General features: G+C 44.0%; 1 protein-coding gene across 3 annotated transcripts in view; it reads left to right on the top strand.

Moving 5' to 3' along the window:
• The first annotated feature begins 7381 nt into the window (after positions 1 to 7381).
• golm2 (golgi membrane protein 2) overlaps positions 7382 to 20097 on the top strand; it is an 82958-nt gene continuing 70242 nt past the window's right edge. For all 3 annotated transcript variants that reach the window (XM_073032689.1, XM_073032688.1, XM_073032687.1), the window contains exon 1: positions 7382 to 7925. In XM_073032689.1, the coding sequence (XP_072888790.1) occupies positions 7776 to 7925 (150 nt within the window). In that variant the 5' untranslated portion in view covers positions 7382 to 7775. The remainder of the gene's footprint in view (positions 7926 to 20097) is intronic.

The following is a 20097-nucleotide window of genomic DNA, read 5'->3' as shown; positions in this document are numbered from 1 at the left end:
CCGAGGTCATTTCAAAGTTCAAAGTAAATGTTATTACCAGGGTACACACGTGTTAACCATATAACAATTACAGCAGGGAAACAGTCCATCTCGGCCCTTCTAGTCCGTGCCGAACATGTTATCCTGTATACAAATCTGAGATTCACGTTCCTGCGGGCATACTCAGCAAATCTATAGAATCGAGATTATAATGGGATCAATGAAAGATCAACCAGATCCTGCCGCTGCCTATAAGGAGTTTGTAAGCTCTCTCTGTGACCGCGTGGGTTTCCCGCATATTTCAAAGACGTAGACGTTAGTTTGGCCACTTGGGTGTAATTGGGCGGGGGAGGGCTGCTCCTTGGGCTGGAAGGGCTTGTTAGCGAGCAATATCTCCAAGTAAAATAAATTAATAAGTAAAACCTGAATAGTCATTGTTAGGATGAAGTCCTGGCTTTGTTTTGAAGACAACTTCCACTATATTTGGGAATTATCGCAGTGCTAAATACCTCAGGCAGCTCATCGCCAGAGCCTAGCTTGAAGCTGCACAGTCCAACTGGATATAATCCTGTTCTGTTTTCTGTCCTCAGCGTGCATGGGTGAGTGGGAGAGTGGTGAAGGGGCTTGATTTGCTGTTCATAAACACAAGGGATTCTGCAGGTGCTGGAAATCCAGAGCAATAGACACAAAAGTGTAGGAGGAGGAGCTTAGGAGAACGATGGTGCCTAACGGCGACTCCTTTGCTTGTATCTTCGGAAACAGCTCTATTTCCATCTTTAATATCTCTATTTTTCCCTGTCAGGGTTCTTTTGAAGACCCTGACCTGGAGTTACACGCTGACTACGGTTCTTTGTGGGAATGGGACCCGCTCTCGGGGTTTTACGACTGGCCGTTAGTCGGCACGCCAAGGGCTCGGCCTAAGAACTTCGCATTGCCTTTGGAAGTCCGAGATTTCGTGGCTCTGGAGATGGGGGGGGGGGGGGGGATCAGAGGTCGGTGCATTTGCAGGAGATCAGTGTGTCGTGGGAGATGGAAGATCTACGTCTGTGTGCCCAGAGACCCGAGATCTTTGAGCACAGAGTTCGGAAAAAGCGATGCAATGGACTTTTAACCTCGTAAACCAGTGAGTTGTTTGTTATGTCTCCCCGCTCACTGTGAAACGGAGACACCTCTTTCTCCCTTATTAGGGAGAGAGCCTGTGGTATGTCGAATACCGGGTGAACGAGTAGTCTTCGGAGTAACGGCAAATCTGTGTCTTTGCTGTTGCTTTGCCCACACTTCAGTGCTCGGTGGCGGGTGCCGATACTTTATTTTGCCAGCGGGGGAGGAGGGGGGATTGCTGCTTGCTGCCGCTTATGCGCAGGAGGGAGGAGCTGGGGGGGTGACTTTGGGGTTCTAACATTTAACTTTCATTCATTCTTTGGAGGCACTCTGTTTTTGTGGATGGTTGCGAAGAAAAATCATTTCAGGATATATTATATACCTTTCTCTGACATTAAATGTACCTTTGAAACCTTTGAAATGTTGGAGGAACTCAGCAGGTGAGGCAGCATCTATAGAGATCATCAGAATTAGAATCAGGTTTAATATCACTGTTTTGCAGCAACAGTACAGTATAATACATAATGATGAAAACTATAAATTACAGTAAGAACCACATATATAAAATTTTGGGTGGTGGAGCGGAGATACATCTCTACCAAAGGAGGTGTAAGGCGCTCCTTCCCTCCGCTAGTCTGCAGGTCACTCTTGGGCAAGGTGTAGCCCCCGACCAGGATCAAGTGAAGCCGTGGGAGCAGGTGGTGGATGGTCGTACGAGCAGCTGGTGCAGATCACAAGTCCTGGTTATGTGACCATCCCTGACGAGTACTGATAACATCTGGGGTCACCCGCCTTGTAAAGACACTGCCCAGAAGATGGCAATGGTAAACTGCTTCTGTAAAAAAAAATTGCCAAGAACATTAATGGTCAAAGACCATGATCTCCCAAATCATACGACATGGCACATAATAATGATGATGACATAAAAATATTAAGTTAAGTAAGCAGTGAGAAAAAGAGAAGAAAAATCACGAGGTAGGGTTAATGGATTCATTGTCCACTCAGAAATCTGCTGGTGAAGGGGAAGAAGGTGTTTATAAAACATTGAGCGTGTGTCTCCTTCCCGATGGTAGCAGTGAGAAGAGGGCACGTCCTGGTTGATAGGGGCCTTTAGTGATGGATGCCGCCTTTTTGAGGCATTGCCTTTTGAAGATGTCCTCGATGCTGGGGAGGCTCGTGCCCATGAAGGAGCTGCTGAGTTTACAACTTCCTTCATCTTTTTCTGGTGCCGCCAGCAACACCAGACAGTGAAGCAACCAGTCAGAAGGCTGCCCGTGATACGTTTGTAGAAATCTGTTGGAGTCTTCAGTGACATACCAATTTTTCTTAAACTCCAAATGAAATATAGCCATTGTCATGCCTTCTTTGTAATTGCATCAATATGTTGGCATAGGGTAGATCTTCAGAGATGTTGAAACCCAGGAATGTGAAACTGCTCACCCTCTCCACCGCTGATCCCTCGATCTGTGTTCCCTTGACTTCTCTTCCCGAAGTCCACAATTAATTCCTTGGTCTTACTGATGTTTTATACTAAGCTCTTGTTGCAACACCACTCAACCAGCTGGGAGGAGGGAAAAGAGGACAAGCTAGGAGATAATAGGTGAAGCCAAGTGTGTTGGAGAGGCAAGTGACCAGAGAGGTGCATGGATCGTGGGAGAAAGGGAGGAAGAAGGGGAAAAGGGGGAGGTGATAGGCTGATGAGACCATAAGATATAGGAGCAGAATTAGGCTATTTGGCCCATCGAGTCTGCTCCGCCATTTCATCATGACTGATCCATTTTTCCTCTCAGCCCCAATCTCCAGCCTTCTCCCCATATCCCTTCATGCTCTGACTAATCAATCTATCAACCTCTGCCTTAAATATACATAAAGACTTGGCCTCCACAGCTGCCTGTGGCAACGAATTCCACAGATTCACCACTGTCTGGCTGAAGAAATTCCTCCTCAATTCCACTCTAAGAGGACATCCCTCTAATGTGAAGCTGTGTCCTCTGGTCTTAGACAATCCCACAACAGGAAACATTTTCTCCACGTTCACTCTATCAAGACCTTTTACCTTTCAATAGGTTTCAATCGGTTACATCTCATTCTTCTGAATTCTAGTGAATATAGGCCCAGAGCCATCAAACACGCTTCATATGACAAGCTGTTTAATCCTGGAATCATTTTTGTGAACCTCCTTTGAACCCTCTCCAGTTTCAGCACATCCTTTCTAAGATAAGAGGCCCAAAACTGCTCACAATACTCCAAATGAGGTCTCAACAGTGCTTTATTAACTCTCAACATTAGATCCTTGCTTTTATATTCTAGTCCTCTTGAAATGAATGCTAACATCTCATTTGCCTTCCTCACCACAGACTCAACCTGCAAATCCTGCACAAGGATTCCCAAATCCTTCTGTGCCTCAGATTTTTTGTATTTTCTCTCCATTTATAAAATGGTCAACCCTTTCATTTCGTCCACAGAAGTGCATGACCACACACTTCCCGACACTGTATTCCACCTGTCACTTCTTTGTGCTTCTATAGCCTCTCTTCTTCCCGAAAACCACCTGCCCCTCCACCTATCTTCAAATCGTCTGAGAACTTTGCAACAAAGCCATCAATTCCATCATCCAACATAGAACATAAAAATGAAACGGTCACAACACATACCCCTGTGGAACACCACAAGCCAACGGCAACCAACCATAAATGATGAGGGTGACTCAGGCCTGAGAGGCCAGCGTCGTGCATTTTCACGCCTTACAAGGCGCGGAACGAAAGACTGTGTGACGCGCCCACTCCTCACACAGACACTTTGCAGTATTTTTCTTTATTTTACGAGGTCGAGTTGCGAGCTCAACACTCAACCCGGCACGGATGGAAAGCGTACTCGGGAACGGCCCGACTGGATTCGAGCCCAGGAACCTCCATTCCGGAGTATGGCGCTGATGTCACTGCGCCACTATAAAAGGTTCCCTTTATTCCCACTCTTTGTCTCCAACCAATCAGCCACTGCTTTATCCATGCTAGAAATTTTCCTGTGATACCATCGGCTCGTAATTTGTTAAACAGCCTCATATGTGGCACCTTGTCAAAGGCCTTCTGAAAATCCAAGTATATAACATCAACTGAGTCTCCTTTGTCTATCCTGCTTGTTATTTCTTCAAAGAATTCCAACAGATTTGTCAAATCAGCATGGTGGTTGTTGTCAGCTCTGGGCCTGGATGAAAGGAGCAAAAAACAAGCAGCTCGTAGGATTTGGAGTAGGCGAGTGGAGGGAAGCTGGAAGCCAGGAGCTGATGGGCAGTGATTTGGCCACCATTGCCGGCCCACCAACTGGAGAGCGTCATGGTTAAGGGTCAAAACACCTGATGACATCTGCTCCTGGCTGAAGGCTACGGTTGCCTTATAAGGGAGAATGATATGTTGGATGTGGAGGCTCATGGGGTGGTAGGTAAGGATGAGGAACTCTATCACTGTTAAGGCAGGAAGATGCAGTGAGCGCAGAGCCCCAGGAGATGTGGATGAGAGCAGCATCAATGGTGGAGGATAGGAAACCTAGTCTTTGAAGAAGGAGGACACCTCTAATGTCCTGGAAAGGAAAACTTCTTCCTGGGAACAGATGCAGTGGATCCAAAGAATTGAGAAAAGGGAATAGCATTTCTACAGGAGACAGGGTGGGAAGAGGTAGCTGTGGGAATCTGTAGGTTTCTAAGGATGTTGGTAGACAGCTTGTCTCCAGAAAAGGAGACAGAGATCAAGAACGGTAGGGGGAAGGTGTCAGAAAAGGAGCAAGTGAATTTAAGGGCAGGGTGGAAGTTGGAGGTAAAGTTGATGAAATTGATGAACCACAGCATGGGTGCAGGAAGCAGCAGCAATGCAGTTGTCAGTGTAGTGGAGGAAGAGTTGGGGAGCATTGCTGGGGAAGGCTTGGATTATCATTGCCAATGAAAGACAGGCATCGCTGGGGCCCATGTGGGTGCCCTTGGCTGCCCCTTCAGTCCTCAGAAAGCGGGAGGAGCCAAAGAAGATATTGATGAGGGTGAGGACCAGTTCTGTCAGCCGGAGGAGGGTGGTGGTTGTTGGTTCTTCAACTGGATGGTGCCTTTTTTAGAGAAAGAAGCAGAGAGCTTTGAGGCCTTCTTGATGGGGGAACCTACTGACTCTTACGTCTTTGGAACGAGGGAGGAAACCGGAGCACCCGGAGGAAACCCACGTGGTCACAATGGAGAATGTACAAATTTCTTAGAGACAGCAGTGGGAATTGAACCCCGATTGTTGGCGTTGTAAAGCGTTATGGTAGCCGCTACACTACTCTGCCCACTGCAACCCTTCCTATCCATGAACTTACCCAAGAATAAACGTTCATGAAAGGAGCTCACCTCCATGTTCTCAAGGGCAATTAGGAATGGGGAATAAGTGCAGTCTATATCACATCTGGTAAATGAGTAAAATAAAGGTTATTTCTAGTATGGAAGCTGCCAGGCATTGGACTGGAAGTCCCTATAGAGGACTGAGAACAACTGAGAGGATCATCGGGTTTTCCCTACTATCCATCAGGGACGTGTATCAGGAGCGTTGCTAATGCAAGCCCCTTAGTATTATCAAGGATCCCACCCGTCCATCCAGCATCCTCTTTGACTTTCTATCATCAGGCAGGAGACTCCGATGCAGGATGGGGAACAGTTTCTTCCCTCAGGCCATCAGGCTTCTGAACTCCCTGCCGCATCACATTCGAAATGTCACCAGTTAATCTGTTCTGTACCTTACAATATTTAATTTATGCACTTTAGTTTGTTATTTTATGTGTGATTTATCCTTACTTTCATCAGTTATTGTGTGTACTACTGTACTTTACACACTGGTTCGGAGAAACATTGTCTCGTTTGACGGTATATAGTTAAGTGACAATAAACTTGACTTGACTTGACTTGAATCCTCCAAGAGGACCACAACCTTGTCGTTGGGTGTGGATGCTTGCCTGTCTCTCTGACCTGAAGAACTATGTTGGTGGAGTCAACATGTGCTTTGGCTCTTGTCAGGGTCACCCCTGCCAAATAGGTCAAAGGGCAGAGGCCAGACTACAAGAAGTTCACTGGTCCTCCAGGTTCAGGGGTTCAGCTCAGGGCTAACAACCCTGACTGGACAAATAAAATTGTTATGGAAACCGTAATGAAGAATCCTTCTACATCTGAGTGTGACAGTGTCCCTGAGGGAAATGGGGAAAAGATATCTGGCATCGAGGATATCTTCAAAAGACAATGGCTCATGAAAACCACATCCATTATGGAGAACCCTCAGCATCTGGGACGTGCTGTCTTCTCATTAGTGCCATCAGGGATGAGGTGTGGGAACCTGAGGACCCATATGGCGTGTTTCCTTCACTCCGCCATCAGATTTCAGAAAGGTCCATGAACACCACCTCACTTTTCCTGCACTCTCTATTAATTTCTTTACTTATATGTAACTTTTTGTATTTTTTATGTCTTGTACTGTACTGCTGCTACATAACCACACATTTCAAGATATACAGTAGCATAGTGCCTGCGATAGGAGTTCAAAGCCCACATGGGTTTCCTCTGGGTCCTCTCACATTCTAAAGGTGCATTTCATTATGGAGTTTGATGTACGTGTGACTAATAAAGTTAATTTTTAAATTTTTAATAAACCTGAATCTGATTATGAACTGGAGTTACACACAAATGCTGGAGGAACTCAGCAGTTCTGGCAGCATCAATGGAAATGAATCAACAAGCGACGTTTCAGGCCGAAACCACTGGTAGATTGTTTATTCCTTTCTATAGATGCTGCCTGACCTACTGAGTTCCTCCAGCATTTTTTGTTTTTTACTCTGGATTTCCAGCATCTGTAGAATCTCCTGTGTTTCTGATTGTGAACTAATCGTACTTCTGAGATTCGACATCTTTTCAGAAAGTAATATTATTTTCAACAAGAGGAAGCCATAAGATCAAAGCAAGAAGACTGTCGATCTCAGTGGAATATTCATTTTCAGTGTTGATGTTGACATTACACCATTCAAATCCCAAGTTCAACGAATGCGGAAGCAGCTTTGTTTGCATGTTCGTACTAACTTGCTGCCGCATAGTGCCCGCCTATCCGGAACGTCCATCAATGCGGCAGAAAACCAATAAAGAGAACGATTGCGGCAAAGTGGGCAATGGAGTGGTCGCACTGGCACTCGAGCCCCGCCTACCACTCTTTTCTGACCTATGATGGTTCAACAACGTCATCACGGCGGGTGCTAGCAGGATAGGTTGCACTGGCTTATATAAGCCGTTGTCAGCCGGGGAGGGCGGGCAGTTCCGGAGGTGCTGACGGGTGGTGGAGCTGTTTTGCTCTGCGTCACTTCACGCAGTAGCGGTACCGTTTGTAGCAAGGGCGGATTTCGGTGTAAACAGTCCAGCAGAGGGAACATTGTGCAGACAGGGGCTTGTTAGGAAGCAATGAGCGAGCGGTGGGGAGCCGGTGCCAGGTGCGGCCTGCAGCTCGCCCGTCGCGGCTAAATAGCTGCCGGTTGCCGGTGGGATGAGGTAATCGGGCTCCCGGTTGACACTGCCTGAGAGGCAGCTGCTGCCCAGGCTTCACTTCACCCTCTAGCCTTTTGTTCCGTTGCCTCCCGCCCGTGCTTTTCGGCCGTTATTGATTGAGGTGGGGGTGGGCCTCGGGGTCGATCTTGTTGCCGGCCTGAGGATGTTCGGTAATAGCCGGCGTGCGGGCCGCCTGCCCTCGCTGCTGCTGTTCGGCCTGCTAGTGCTGGCCGCCGTCGTGGCCTTCAACTACTGGATGGTGTCGTCGCGGAACAGCAGGTTGCAGCTTGAGCTGGCCGAGCTCCAGGTGCAGGTAGGCTGGGCCCGGGTGGGAGGGGAGGGGTGTGGATATGGACATTCGCCCAGAGATCGGGGAGGGGTTGTGGGCCTGAACTTCAAGACCTCCCCCTTCCCACGCCCCAGGATCGCAGCTTAATTGTGACTGTGAGGTTGAGAGGGAGAAAGGACCCGCCATGATCGAATGGTGGAGTGAATTCGATTGGCTGAATGGCCTATTTCAGCTCCTGTGTCTTAATGGACCCAGATGATCCACACTCCCTGACAGTTGGAATGCAATCCTGGCTGACGCACCTGGGACACTCTACACAGCTGCACCTGAGCACACCTGCTTTGAACCTGAAGCTTCCATGTCCCTTTAAACATGTAGGTTGGTGGATGAGGTATCTAGGGAGGTTGAAGCATCCGACACAGGGTGGCTACACAGGATGCATGTAGACCCCCGGACCTGACTGTAACTGAAATCCTGGTACACACCTGCCCCTGGATGTGAATGCATTTGGATAGATGCTTGGACTTTGACCTGACATGATGTGAAATGCAAGGAAGTATGGTGTCAGCCCAGCCTAGACAATTGGGTTTGTCTAAAAACAATGATGGTTGATGGCAGCTTACTCAAGTTGTAAAACCACCCAATCACACACTGTCATCCCTACACAGGTGGACCCCAACTTAGACCCATGAGACCTCCACATACCCATGGTACTGAAAGCACTTGAGATTTTTTTTAATGTTACTGCTCTTTCCATGTGACATGAATTCACCTGGGGCTTTAGTTTATATGTTTATTTCTTGGGCAAATGATTTTAGAGTAGTGTTTTATGCACGCTAAGGATCACTCTGCATAACCTTACACAGGAATGACGACAGCCTCAGAATTTAGGGATGTATGACTAACTTGTTCTTTGTCTTGCATCATAGAAATGTGCAAGTTGGTGGATTTTGTATCTTAAAAATGTAGGAAGAAAAATTAATAAATATCTGGCATTGTTCAGGTTGGGAAGTGCTAACACAAGTAGCTTTAAGATTGAGTCCAGGTAGAGTTTGCTAAGTACTTAGAAGCAACAAGCTGTATGCATGTAACCACACTAAAGCAAAAGAACGTGATGGTGTTGCTGAGGTACAATTCCGATTTATTAATTGAATGTATGTCAAAGCATTCAGTGAAGTGTCATTTGTGTTCAGCACACCTGAGGGAAGGAAGCCAAGTGTTGCTACACATTTCACTGCTGACATAGGATGTGTACAATGCTCGGCAGACCACAGCAAACAACAAAACAGATTCTTTCCTATTTCCGACCCAGACAAAATTTGAATCATACATACTGAGCCATGGAAGGTGCTACACATATTTAGGGAAACAATGGAAAGCTCGGCTAGTAAGGGGGTTGTCATGGAAAGTCTGGATAAGGGGAAGAAAATTAGATTTTGGCCATCAGATGGGGGTAGGGTGAGAGGGTTGGAACCAGAAAATGTAGAAGGAGAAAGTCAATATTTCATCATGCAGTTCTTTTGTCAGAGCTGGGAGAGAGGAAACAAATTAATTTTAAATTGGAAAGGGTGCAGGAGGAATGAACAGGAGAAAGTTGGACTGCCAACATTGTTTATAAATTGTTAATTTAGTCATCTGGTTGATAGGATAATACTCGTCTTAGCCTATCATCCCTACTGGGCATAGGCTGCTGACAGCAACTCAACTGTCATCTGTCCTGGGTCAGTGTTTCAAATTGTCCCAGGTGTTGCCCATCTTTGAAGAAGCTTTCTATCCCAGGGATTGAGGTCTTTGGAGCCTCTGGCATTTCTGTAGCTCTGGGTTATGGGATGGGGTCGCTAGCCTCATCCCCAACCCTCCTCCTTTCACAGCCTGGTTTTGGACCATCCGTGCAGAGATAATGAGGGAAGTTGGAGAGGAAATAAAGGAATGTTTAGGATATGACAGGTAGGTGAGCGGAGGTGTGATTTTTGACATTAGGCTGGAGGGAGTGGGCAGAAAGTGGTTTTAAGATTGGGAGTTGCTAGTGAGGCCTGATGCTTTGAAAGGGTTTGAAAATAAAGATAAGAACTTTAAATTTGAGAGAGCAAGCATTGGGAGTTGGTGGTCAATGTGCATAGCAAGTGGTGGCAAGCAGGACTTAGTGATCTAAGAAGAAATGGGCAGTGGAGATTTGGATGAGCTTATTTCTGGAGGTCAAAAGGCTGGCTAGGATAACCAGCTGGAGATGGCAAAATTGTGGCAGTCTCTTCGATTATTAACTCAGAGGTTTTAACAGTGTTAGTTTGACCTGCAGGTAGAACCATCTATTTAGTTTAGGGGGTTGAATGTGTAGGTGGTGAGATGTCTCGATTCAGCTGAGTAGACTTTATTGCTTTGCTGATGTCTGTGCTGTTAAATTATTCAAAATTGGAGATTCTTGGTGTGGGAAGATGGCAATACCTGTAGGAATAGACTGATCTTGTGAATGAAGAAAACATCAGAGACTGCATTAACTTGTCTGTCCTTGGTTAAAGCACTCCACACAGTACAGGAACAGGCTGAATCATCTGGGCTTGCTGTTGTGCAATGGAAGTGAATATTGAGATGAGCAGTATTAACAGTCACTCACTTGATAGAAAAATGTAGTTCTCGTATCCTTATTGATTCCACAAATTGACTGACTTTAAATCAGCTACCATAAAGTGAACAGCCGAAGACTGTGACCTACCAGCATTAGCTAGAGGTTATAGGTTATGAAATAGAGTTCACTCCAGTTTACACCAGACAGTCTGTGATATATCAAAGCTTCAAGTCTGGCTAATGTCTAATCGATGATAATTTTGAATTGTTGGAATGAATTGTTTGTACAATAAATCAAAATCAACAAAAATGGGAGCAAAAGGCCATTCATCCCCTCAGACTTGCTAAGCAATTAAGCAAGTAACACACATAAAATGCTTGAGGGACTCAGCAGGCCAGGGAGCATCTATCGACAGCCAAGGATTCTCTATGGGAAAGAATACAGTCGATGTTTTGGGCCAAGACCCTTCAGCAGGTTCAGCTGAAGGGTCTCGGCCTGTAACATCAACTGTACTCTTTTCAAAGATGCTGCCTGGCCTGCTGAGTTCCTCCAGCATTTTGTGATTAGCTTGGATTTCTAGCATCTGCAGATTTTCTCTTCTAAGCCATTAAACAAGATAATTTCTGATCTCTTGACATAATTTTCCTGTCTATCCCCATATTTTACCACAATCTGTAGGAATATCAGTGAATCACCTGAAACTCAGTCGAATGAGCAGATAATTTTAATTTCTGTTAACACGGGTATTGCACTCTAAGCAAATCCATTGTGTCAACAATGTGATTTAAAAGTTCCTATTTTGATTTGTGGGTAGAGTATTAACGAAGTTTAATTCTACTGGAATGGCTTTATAGTTCGATTATTGATGGACATGAAATCAATGATAAAGAAGTATAATTTTATCAACAGTCAGGATATTTTCAACTTTCATCATTCACTGCTACAGAGTAATTTAAGAATTCTATGTGAACTTTTAATGCATTTCTTTCTACAGGTGTAGATCAATATTTTTATTTTTTAAGTATAGTTTTAAGAGTTGCTCTATATAGGTTTTTAAACTCAAGTTAGTTGATAATGAGAACTAAGCCTGTGTATTTTAGCCTCGGTGAAACCCTTAACATTTTTGTTAATCTACTCTGACATTTTAAATAAAGAAAGTGTCAGAGGTTGAGGTGTGAAATGATATTTTTAAAATTGAGAGGTGTAGATAGGACAGACAGATTTTTTTCCCCAGAGTTAAGATGTCAAACACAATAAAAACAGTTTTTAAGATTAGAGTGAGGAAGTTTAAAGGGGATATGATGGGCAAGTTTATTTTTATGCAGAGAGTGGCAGGTGCCTGGGATGAGTTACCGCGGTAGTAGTGGAAGAGGACAACTTAATGGCATTTAAGGTAGGAATGAAGGATTATGGATGATGCACAGGAAGAGGGTTTTTAATATTATATAAATTGGCACCATGTCTAATGCTGTAATGTGATAGATAAATTGAGGTGGTGAGAAAAATGTGGAAAGATGAAGATGGTGAATCTGAACATTAACAAACTTCCTATATGTACTAATCTAAGAAATGTGGGCTTTATTTCTGAGAGTGTAATGGATGGTTGTCAACAAAGTCATACTTAGGGTATCAAAAGCTGAGAGTAATTCCTGATTTCCTCTTATTGCCTTTTTCACTGGATTTAGTGGTTAAGGGACAGATCATTTCCTTGCCATTTGGTTATAAGCGAGAAAATAGGAATGGTTCTTCCACACATGAAATTACTTATTGCCAGAGTTGCTAACATTAGCAATCAATAACTTAAAGAGTTTCTCATTTGGTTTTTAATATTTTATTTCAAGTGTACAACATATAGAATACTTATTGTGCTATATTTCTATTTTTGACGTGATATGGTTTATAATTTCCAAGAGTTAATCATTCACAGGCAATCCTTTTCTTGGGTCTGAGCCAATAACATAGCAATAGTCAACTATTGCTAGATCCTGTGGGTGTACAAGCTCACATTCAGACTAATAAGGATTGGGACTAAGTAATTGAGCTGCACAAACAAAGTTTCTTCCTGAACTTGTGTCCCAATTTGATAGTTTTTTCCTTTTGAAGAGGATGGGCTATATATCTGTTGCCATGGCCAATACTATTGTTCCACTAGGTGGAACATCAAATGGTTGCATTAAAGTTCTGCTGTGCTACATAGAGGCCAAGTGCTATTCCATGGGGAGGGAACAACTACCTCTGATTTGTTCTTGTACCAACTGTAAGTAGAGTAACAAAGGGTGGAGTCTCCTTTTGACTTCAGTTTTCCAGGATTCAAAGAGGGTATTGATATTTTCTCAGAATTTAAAACAAGCACATTGTTCTGTATCTGCTCTTCCAAAATGTTTTGAAAGGAATAAATATTGGTAGCTGGGTTGCATTATAAATCTCTCACTTGAACCTTTTTAGAAAAGAAGCTGCCCTTCTATCTGAACCCAGTATCTTGGTGCAGTCCAGAAGTTTGATTTTTTTTCCCCTAGTTGATGTCTTGCTTCCCCTTCTGCTACCCAGTAAAATGCCTTTATATTAAAAGAAAACTTTCCTTATTCTAAACTTAAGTTGGTGACCCCCTTCACTGGCTTTGAGAAGATTACTCCTGTGTTCATTATTTTAACAAGTTCCATTAAATTACACAGTATGCTGCTCAGATGAAAGCCCATCCCATTGTTAGACACTTAATTCCAGAACTGGACATTTGGTGACGTATTGTAGTTGGTATCCATTGTACACAATTAAAATAGTGTTCAGAGTTGGGTTTAATATCACTGATGTGATACAGCAATACAGTGAAATGGCTTCTAATATGGGTGACCAACTACAATATAGAATATTTTAAAAATTATTCTGATAAATCGTGAGTCCCATTTGTAAAACCAAAGCGATTTTGGCCTATTTTGTGCAACACACAAAATGCTGGAGGAACTCAGCAGGCCAGTTAGCATCTATGGGGAAAAAAATACTGTCTACGTTTCTGTCTGAAACCCTTTGGCAGGACTGGAGGGGGTAAAATCTGTGGAGATCCAAATGGCCCCTGTTGGAGGTTACAACAGGGCATCGACAGGGTGCAGAACTGGGCTGAGAAGCATCAGATAAAATTCAATTTCAAAAAGTAATACACTTATAAAGGTTGAACTGAAAGGAAGAATACAGGGTTAATGGCAGGATTTTTAGCTGTATGGTGGAACACCGGAAACATGGGGTCCAAGTCTAGATCCCTGAAAGTTGCTTTACAAGTTGAGAGAGTGGTTAAGAAGGCATAGGGTGGGTGATCCTCCATTTAGTCTGGGGGCTGAGTTGAAGAGGCACGAGGTAATGTTGCAGCTTGATACAACTCTGGTTAAACCACACTTGGAATATTGTGTTCAGTCTGACAACCTTGCAGAAAGGAAGTGGAAGTTCCAGAGAGGGTGAAGAGATTTACCAAGATGCTGCCTGGATTAGAGCATATCTTATGAGGATAGGTTAAGAGAGCTAGGGCTTTTCTCTTTGGTGCAAAGAAGGATGAGGGGTGACTTGGTAGAGGTGTACAAGAGATATAGGTAGAATAGACTGCCAACAATGGCTAATACAAAATGGTTGGAGGGAAGTACAGGAAGGAATTGATCGTGGACGTCGGGAAAGGGAAGTTGAGGGAACACACATCAATCGATATTGAGGAATCAAAAATGGAAAAGGTAATTAGTTTCAAGTTCCTGGGTGTCAGCATCTCTGACGATCTATCCTAGACCCAACATAATGATGCAATTATAAAGAAGGCGCAATAGCAGCTATATTTCATTAGGAGTTTGTGTGGAATTGGTATTTCACCAAAGATGTTTGCAAATGTCTACAGATGTATCGTGGGGAGCACTTTGACTGGTTGCATCACCATCTGGTCTGGAGGAACCACTGTACAGGATTGCAAAAAGCTGCAGAAAATTGTTAACTCAGCCAGCTCTATCATGGGCACCAGCCTTCTCAGCATCGAGCACTTTCAGATGGATGCGTCAAAAGTGGCATCCATTATTAAAGACCCCCATCAGGCAGGACATGCCCTCTTCTCATTGCTAACATGGAAGAGGTACAGGAGCCTGATAACACACCAGATAATTCAGGAACAGCTTCTTTCCCTCTGCCATCAAATTTCTGAATGGAAGATGAACAATACCACTGTTCTTGGCAAATATTTCTGTAGAAGTGGTTTGCCATTGCCTCTGGGCAGTATCTTTACAAGATGGGTGACCCCAGCCATTATCAAAACTCTACAGAGATTGTCTGCCTGGCGTCAGTGGTCCAGTTCTGGTTGCCTCATTATAGGAAGGATGTGGAAGCATTTGAAAGGGTACAGAGGAGATTTACCAGAATGCTGCCTGGTTTATAGAGTATGGATTATGATCAGAGATTAAGGGAGCTAGGGCTTTACTCTTGGGAGATGAGGAGGATAGAGGTGTACAAGATATTAAGAATAGAGAGAGTGGACAGCCAGTGCCTCTTTCTCAGGGCACCACTGCTCAGTACGAGAGGACATGGCTTTAAGGTAAGGGGAGGGAAGTTCAAGGGGGATATTAGAGGAAGGTTTTTCCACTCAGTGGTTGGTGCGTGGAATGTACTGCCTGAGTCAGTGGTGGAGGCAGATACACTAGTGAAATTTAAGAGACTACTGGACAGGTATATGGAGTAATTTAAGGTGGGGGATTATATGGGAAGCAAGGTTTGAGGGTCGGCACAACATTGTGTGCCGAAGGCCCTGTAATGTGCTGTACTGTTCTATGTTCTATAACCAAGGCTTTTGATATCACCAATTGTTCATATGACCATCTACCACCTGCTCCTATGGGTTCACATGATCCTCATCTGGGGAGGGGTGCTTAGCAGGTGCTACATGTTGCACAAGGGTGACCTGCAGCCTAGCGAGGTGAGGGAACACCTTGCTCCTTCTTTTGTAGAAATACGTCTCCATCTGCCACCCCGGCTTTGTAATTGCCTTTTGCAGATACTTCAATGTAAGGAGTTTTTTTTCCATTCTCATGGTTGTGTCTCTTTTAATTGTGTATGCTCCAGTATTTAGTGTTGGAAAATGGTTGAGTTAAAAATAATGCATTTTCCTCCTGTCTTGGTTCTTTGGTGGCTTTTCAGCAAGCTAGCTGTACTTCATGGATCCCCTGATGCAATCAGAAGTCCGGAAAAGTAGAGGTTACAGTCACAGCCTATAGATCTTTATTGGGAATTATTTTAAAGGCCTTTGACTGTTGCTTCATGTCGACCAATAATTGTAGGCCATTGGTTCCTTTTGGTTCCTTAATATTTTATGGTTTATTAGGGGAGCCACGCTACTTATCATCTACAGTGTCTGGCGAAGGGTATGCTTGGAATCTACTGTTAGAAATGGGCAGGAAAAATTGATGTTGTGTTTCAAGGATAAGACTGCATCCTGTGTTAAATCAGATTTCTTTATGGATAAAGATTTTTTGTTGTACAATTTCTAAAAGCTTTTCTGGAGGAGTTTTCTACTTTGGGAAGCTATATTCTTTCCAATTTAGTAATTGTAAGAATGTATTCTACATCTAGGTTAATTTTATTTTAGCAATAATGTGGAATAGCCCCTTATAGCCCTTTGAGTCATGCTGTCTTTGCAACCCCATGACCCCAATTAACCCTAACCTGATCACAGAACAATGTACAATGACCAATTAACCTACCCAGTTATCTTTGGACTGTGGGAGGAAACCAGTGCACCTGGAGAAAACCCTGGTTCCACGGTGAGGGTGTGCAGAGACTTTGTACAGAGGATGCTGGGATTGAACTCCGAACTCAGATGCCCCGAGCTATAATAAAGTCAAACTAGCTGCTGCATTACTGTGACACCCAATGATATTACTGTGGGGAGGTGCACTCACTTGTGTTTTGTAAACCCCATGTCTACAATTAGCATTTCCAAGTTATCCTGCTCCACCCACTTATTGCCCACATGTTTTGCCCGCTCATGATCTCACCCCCATCTGGTTCCATCTGCTCTCGGCACTGGAACGGGTGGCAACACTTGCAGATTGCCCCCAGCACCTTGGGTGTTTTGGATGTTAATGAAAATGATGCATTTCAATGTATACTTAACAATCTTGAATCTAATAATTCCTTCATCACCTTCCTTATTTATCAAATTTCAACCTTGGTAGCCTTTGTGCTCCCTCTGCACACCCTTCAGCAGGTGTCTCCAACTTTATAGCCCCCTTCCTCCCTCCCCCCCCAACCTCGCTCCTTATGTCTTTGATTTTGTCTCCCAATTAACATCTACTTGCTTCTCCTAACTCCACCTCTCCACACTCTCTTCACTCATCTGCCTGTCCATCCTTCGTCCCTCCTTGGTCCACTGAACACCAAATGGCCCCTGTGTCACCTCTCTCCCTTTCTGCTTTGTACTGGTCATCTTCCCTCCACAATCAGTCCAGATTCATGGTTCTGAACAAAATATCAGCATTTCCTTTCTACTCGCAGATGCTGCTCGACCTGCTGAGCATCTCCAGCAGGTTGTTGTTCTATGTTATTGTTGGTTAGAGGAAAACTCCTGTTCTTTCATATTTGAATTATTACTGTGTGCAGAGTTTAAAATCCCCAAACAACAATGGTAGGATTCAAATTCAAGTTTCCAAATAATAGTCTTGGGGTACATCTTGGGCATCCGCTCTGTTGGTCTCAGTCTTAAGTTTTGGTCAGGTCATCTCCTATTTTCCTAAGAAATTAGTAAGATTAAGATTAGATTAGCTTTATTTGTCAATACACATTTAAGCATAGTGAAGTGCGTCATCAGCCAACGTAGTCCAGGATGTACTGGGAGCCAGTCCATGAGAGTTGTCATGCTTCCGGTGCCAACATAGCATGTCCACAACTTGCATGTATCTTTGGAAAGTGGAGCACCTGGAAGAGACCTGCATGGTCACGGGGAGAATGTACAACCTCCTTTCAGACAGTGGCAGCAATTAAGTCCCAGCCACTGGTGCTATGAAGAGATACCTGAACCATTGCGATACTGTGCTGCCCAGTCTATGAATATAGGCACAGTCTGTTCAATGTCTCCTTTTGATCCCAGGAATCAACCTGGTAAACCATTTTTCTGCACTGCTTTGAATCTGAGGATATCCTTTCTAAATATAGAGACCAAAACTGATCTTCAGTTGTGGTCTCATTACACTTTAAAATTGCTTCAAAACTGGCGTAATTTAAAATTCATAGCCTTTGCAATAAAAGCCAGTGTATTATTTGCTTTCCTGATTACTTTAATTGCAAGCCAACCCTTTGTGATACACTACAACCCCAGATTCATTCTATAAGACCATAAGATATAGGAGCAGAAGTAGGCCATTTGGCCCATCGAGTCCACTTTGCCATTCATTCATGGGCTGATCCAATTCTTCCAGTCATCCTCACTCCCCTGCCTTCACCCCATGCCCTTTGATGCCCTGGCTAATAAGAACCTATCTATCTCTGCCTTAAATGCACCCAATGACTTGGCCTCCGCAGTCACTTGTGGAAACAAATTCAACAGATTTACCACCCTCTGGCTAAAGTAATCTCTCCACATCTCTGTTTTCAATGGACGTCCTTCAAACCTGAAGTTGTGCCCTCTTGTCCTAGACTCCCCTGTCATGGGAAATAACTTTGCCATATCTAATCTGTTCAGGCCTTTTAACATTCGGAATGTTTTTGAGATCCCCTCTCATTCTCCTGAACTCCAGGGAATACAGCCCAAGAGCTGTCAGACATTCCTCGTACGGCAACCCTTTCATTCCTGGAATCATTTTCGTGAATCTTCTCTGAAACCTCTCCAATATCAGTATATCCTTTCTAAAATAAGGAGCCCAAAACTGCATGTAGTACTCCAAGTGTGGTCTCACAAGTGCCTTATAGAGCCAACATCACATCCCTGCTCTTATATTCTATACCTCAACATTCACCGCCTTCACCACTGACTCATTCTGGAGGTTAACCTTTAGAATATCCTGCAAAAGGACTCCCAAGTTGCTTTGCATCTCTGCATTTTGTATTCTCTCCCCATTTAAATAATAGTCTGCCCATCTATTTCTTCCACCAAAATGCATGATCATACACTTTCCAACATTTTATTTCATTTGCCACTTCTTTGCCCATTCCCCTAAACTATCTAAGTCTCTCTGCAGGCTGACTGTTTCCTCAACACTACCTGTTCCTCCACCTATCTTTGTATCATCAAATTTAGCCACAAATCCATTAATCCCATAGTCCAAATCATTGACATACATCATAAAAAGCAGCGGTCCCAACAATGATCCCTGTGGAACTCCACTGGTAACCAGCAGCCGGCCAGAATAGGATCCCTTTAATCCCACTCTGTTTTTTTGCCGATCAGCCAATGCTCCACCCATGCTAGTAACTTCCCTGTAATTCCATGGGCTCTTATCTTGATAAGCAGCCTCACGTGCGGCACCTTGTCAAAGGCCTCCTGAAAACCCAAGTACACCACATCTACTGCATCTCTTTTGTCTACTGTGCTTGTAATTTCCTCAAAAAAAAATTGCAGTAGGTTAGTCAGACAGGATTTTCCTTTCAGGAAATCATGCTGGCTTTGGCCTTCTGTATCTCACCTCATCATTTTTGTTGTCTTGCTCTGTTAAAATAATTTGCGCTCTCTTTCTTCCAAAGTTTAAGTTTAATTGTCATTTAACTATACACATTGTTACGTACCCCGTAACTGGGTCACTTACCAGCAAAGATTGAGAGGTCTGTTGAAGTCTGATGGTACTATTTTTAACAGTATTTATTGATAGAAATACACAAAAATAATATCAATGCAAACACACAGATAATATACGTCATCAATACTAAATCTAAAAGCGCGGGTATAATAATAATCAATAAGAAATAGCTCTATTGTTGTCTAGGGGATAATGTATTGTCCGATGGAAATATAAAAGTCACTTTAGTTCAGTCAAGCTGTAGGCTGCAGCCTTTGGTTGGAGAGAAAGACGGGTTAAAACTTGCCCATTCCTTTTATGATGTCAATCCTTTGAGAGTCGTTGGGAGTTGAGTTCCCCATTGTTAGCTAAAAACCGTTTTTCCATGGCAAAGGCCACCGATTCCGGGGCAAATGGAAGTGGACGCACGAGGCCTTCCACCGGCTTTCACTATTACGGGATCACTAGTGTTTCTTCTGGTGTGTCTGAGGGGCTGTTCCCCCAGACCCTCTTTTTATCCTGACTCACAGGGTCGCAGATGTCGATCAGGTTGGGATGATGCAATCCCTCCACCAACCTCCCCCTCGGTTCATTGCCTGGGGGGGGGGGCGCTTCGATGCATCGTGCAGGATGCAATATACAAGTCCGTCTCCAAGAGACAATAGCCGGTATCAATGGGTCCGCCTTTCGGAGGCCAGGACACATTCCAACCCTTTTGTGGATTCTGCATGTCTTTCTCTCATTTCCTGTGTCCCCTGAACTGACTTAATAGTGATCTTGCGATTCTCACAAAGGAGGGGGCTACCCCACACCCTTCGGCCCCTCAGAGCTGTGGCACATTCGTAACAACATGAATACAGCCACACGAAACTGCGTTCCTTCAAGGCAAAGGTGGCAAACACAAAACCAATAG

The sequence above is a fragment of the Hemitrygon akajei genome, chromosome 30 (genome assembly GCF_048418815.1).
Source record: "Hemitrygon akajei chromosome 30, sHemAka1.3, whole genome shotgun sequence".
NCBI classification, from domain to species: domain Eukaryota; kingdom Metazoa; phylum Chordata; class Chondrichthyes; order Myliobatiformes; family Dasyatidae; genus Hemitrygon; species Hemitrygon akajei.
This window is presented reverse-complemented; position numbering and strand designations above follow the sequence as displayed.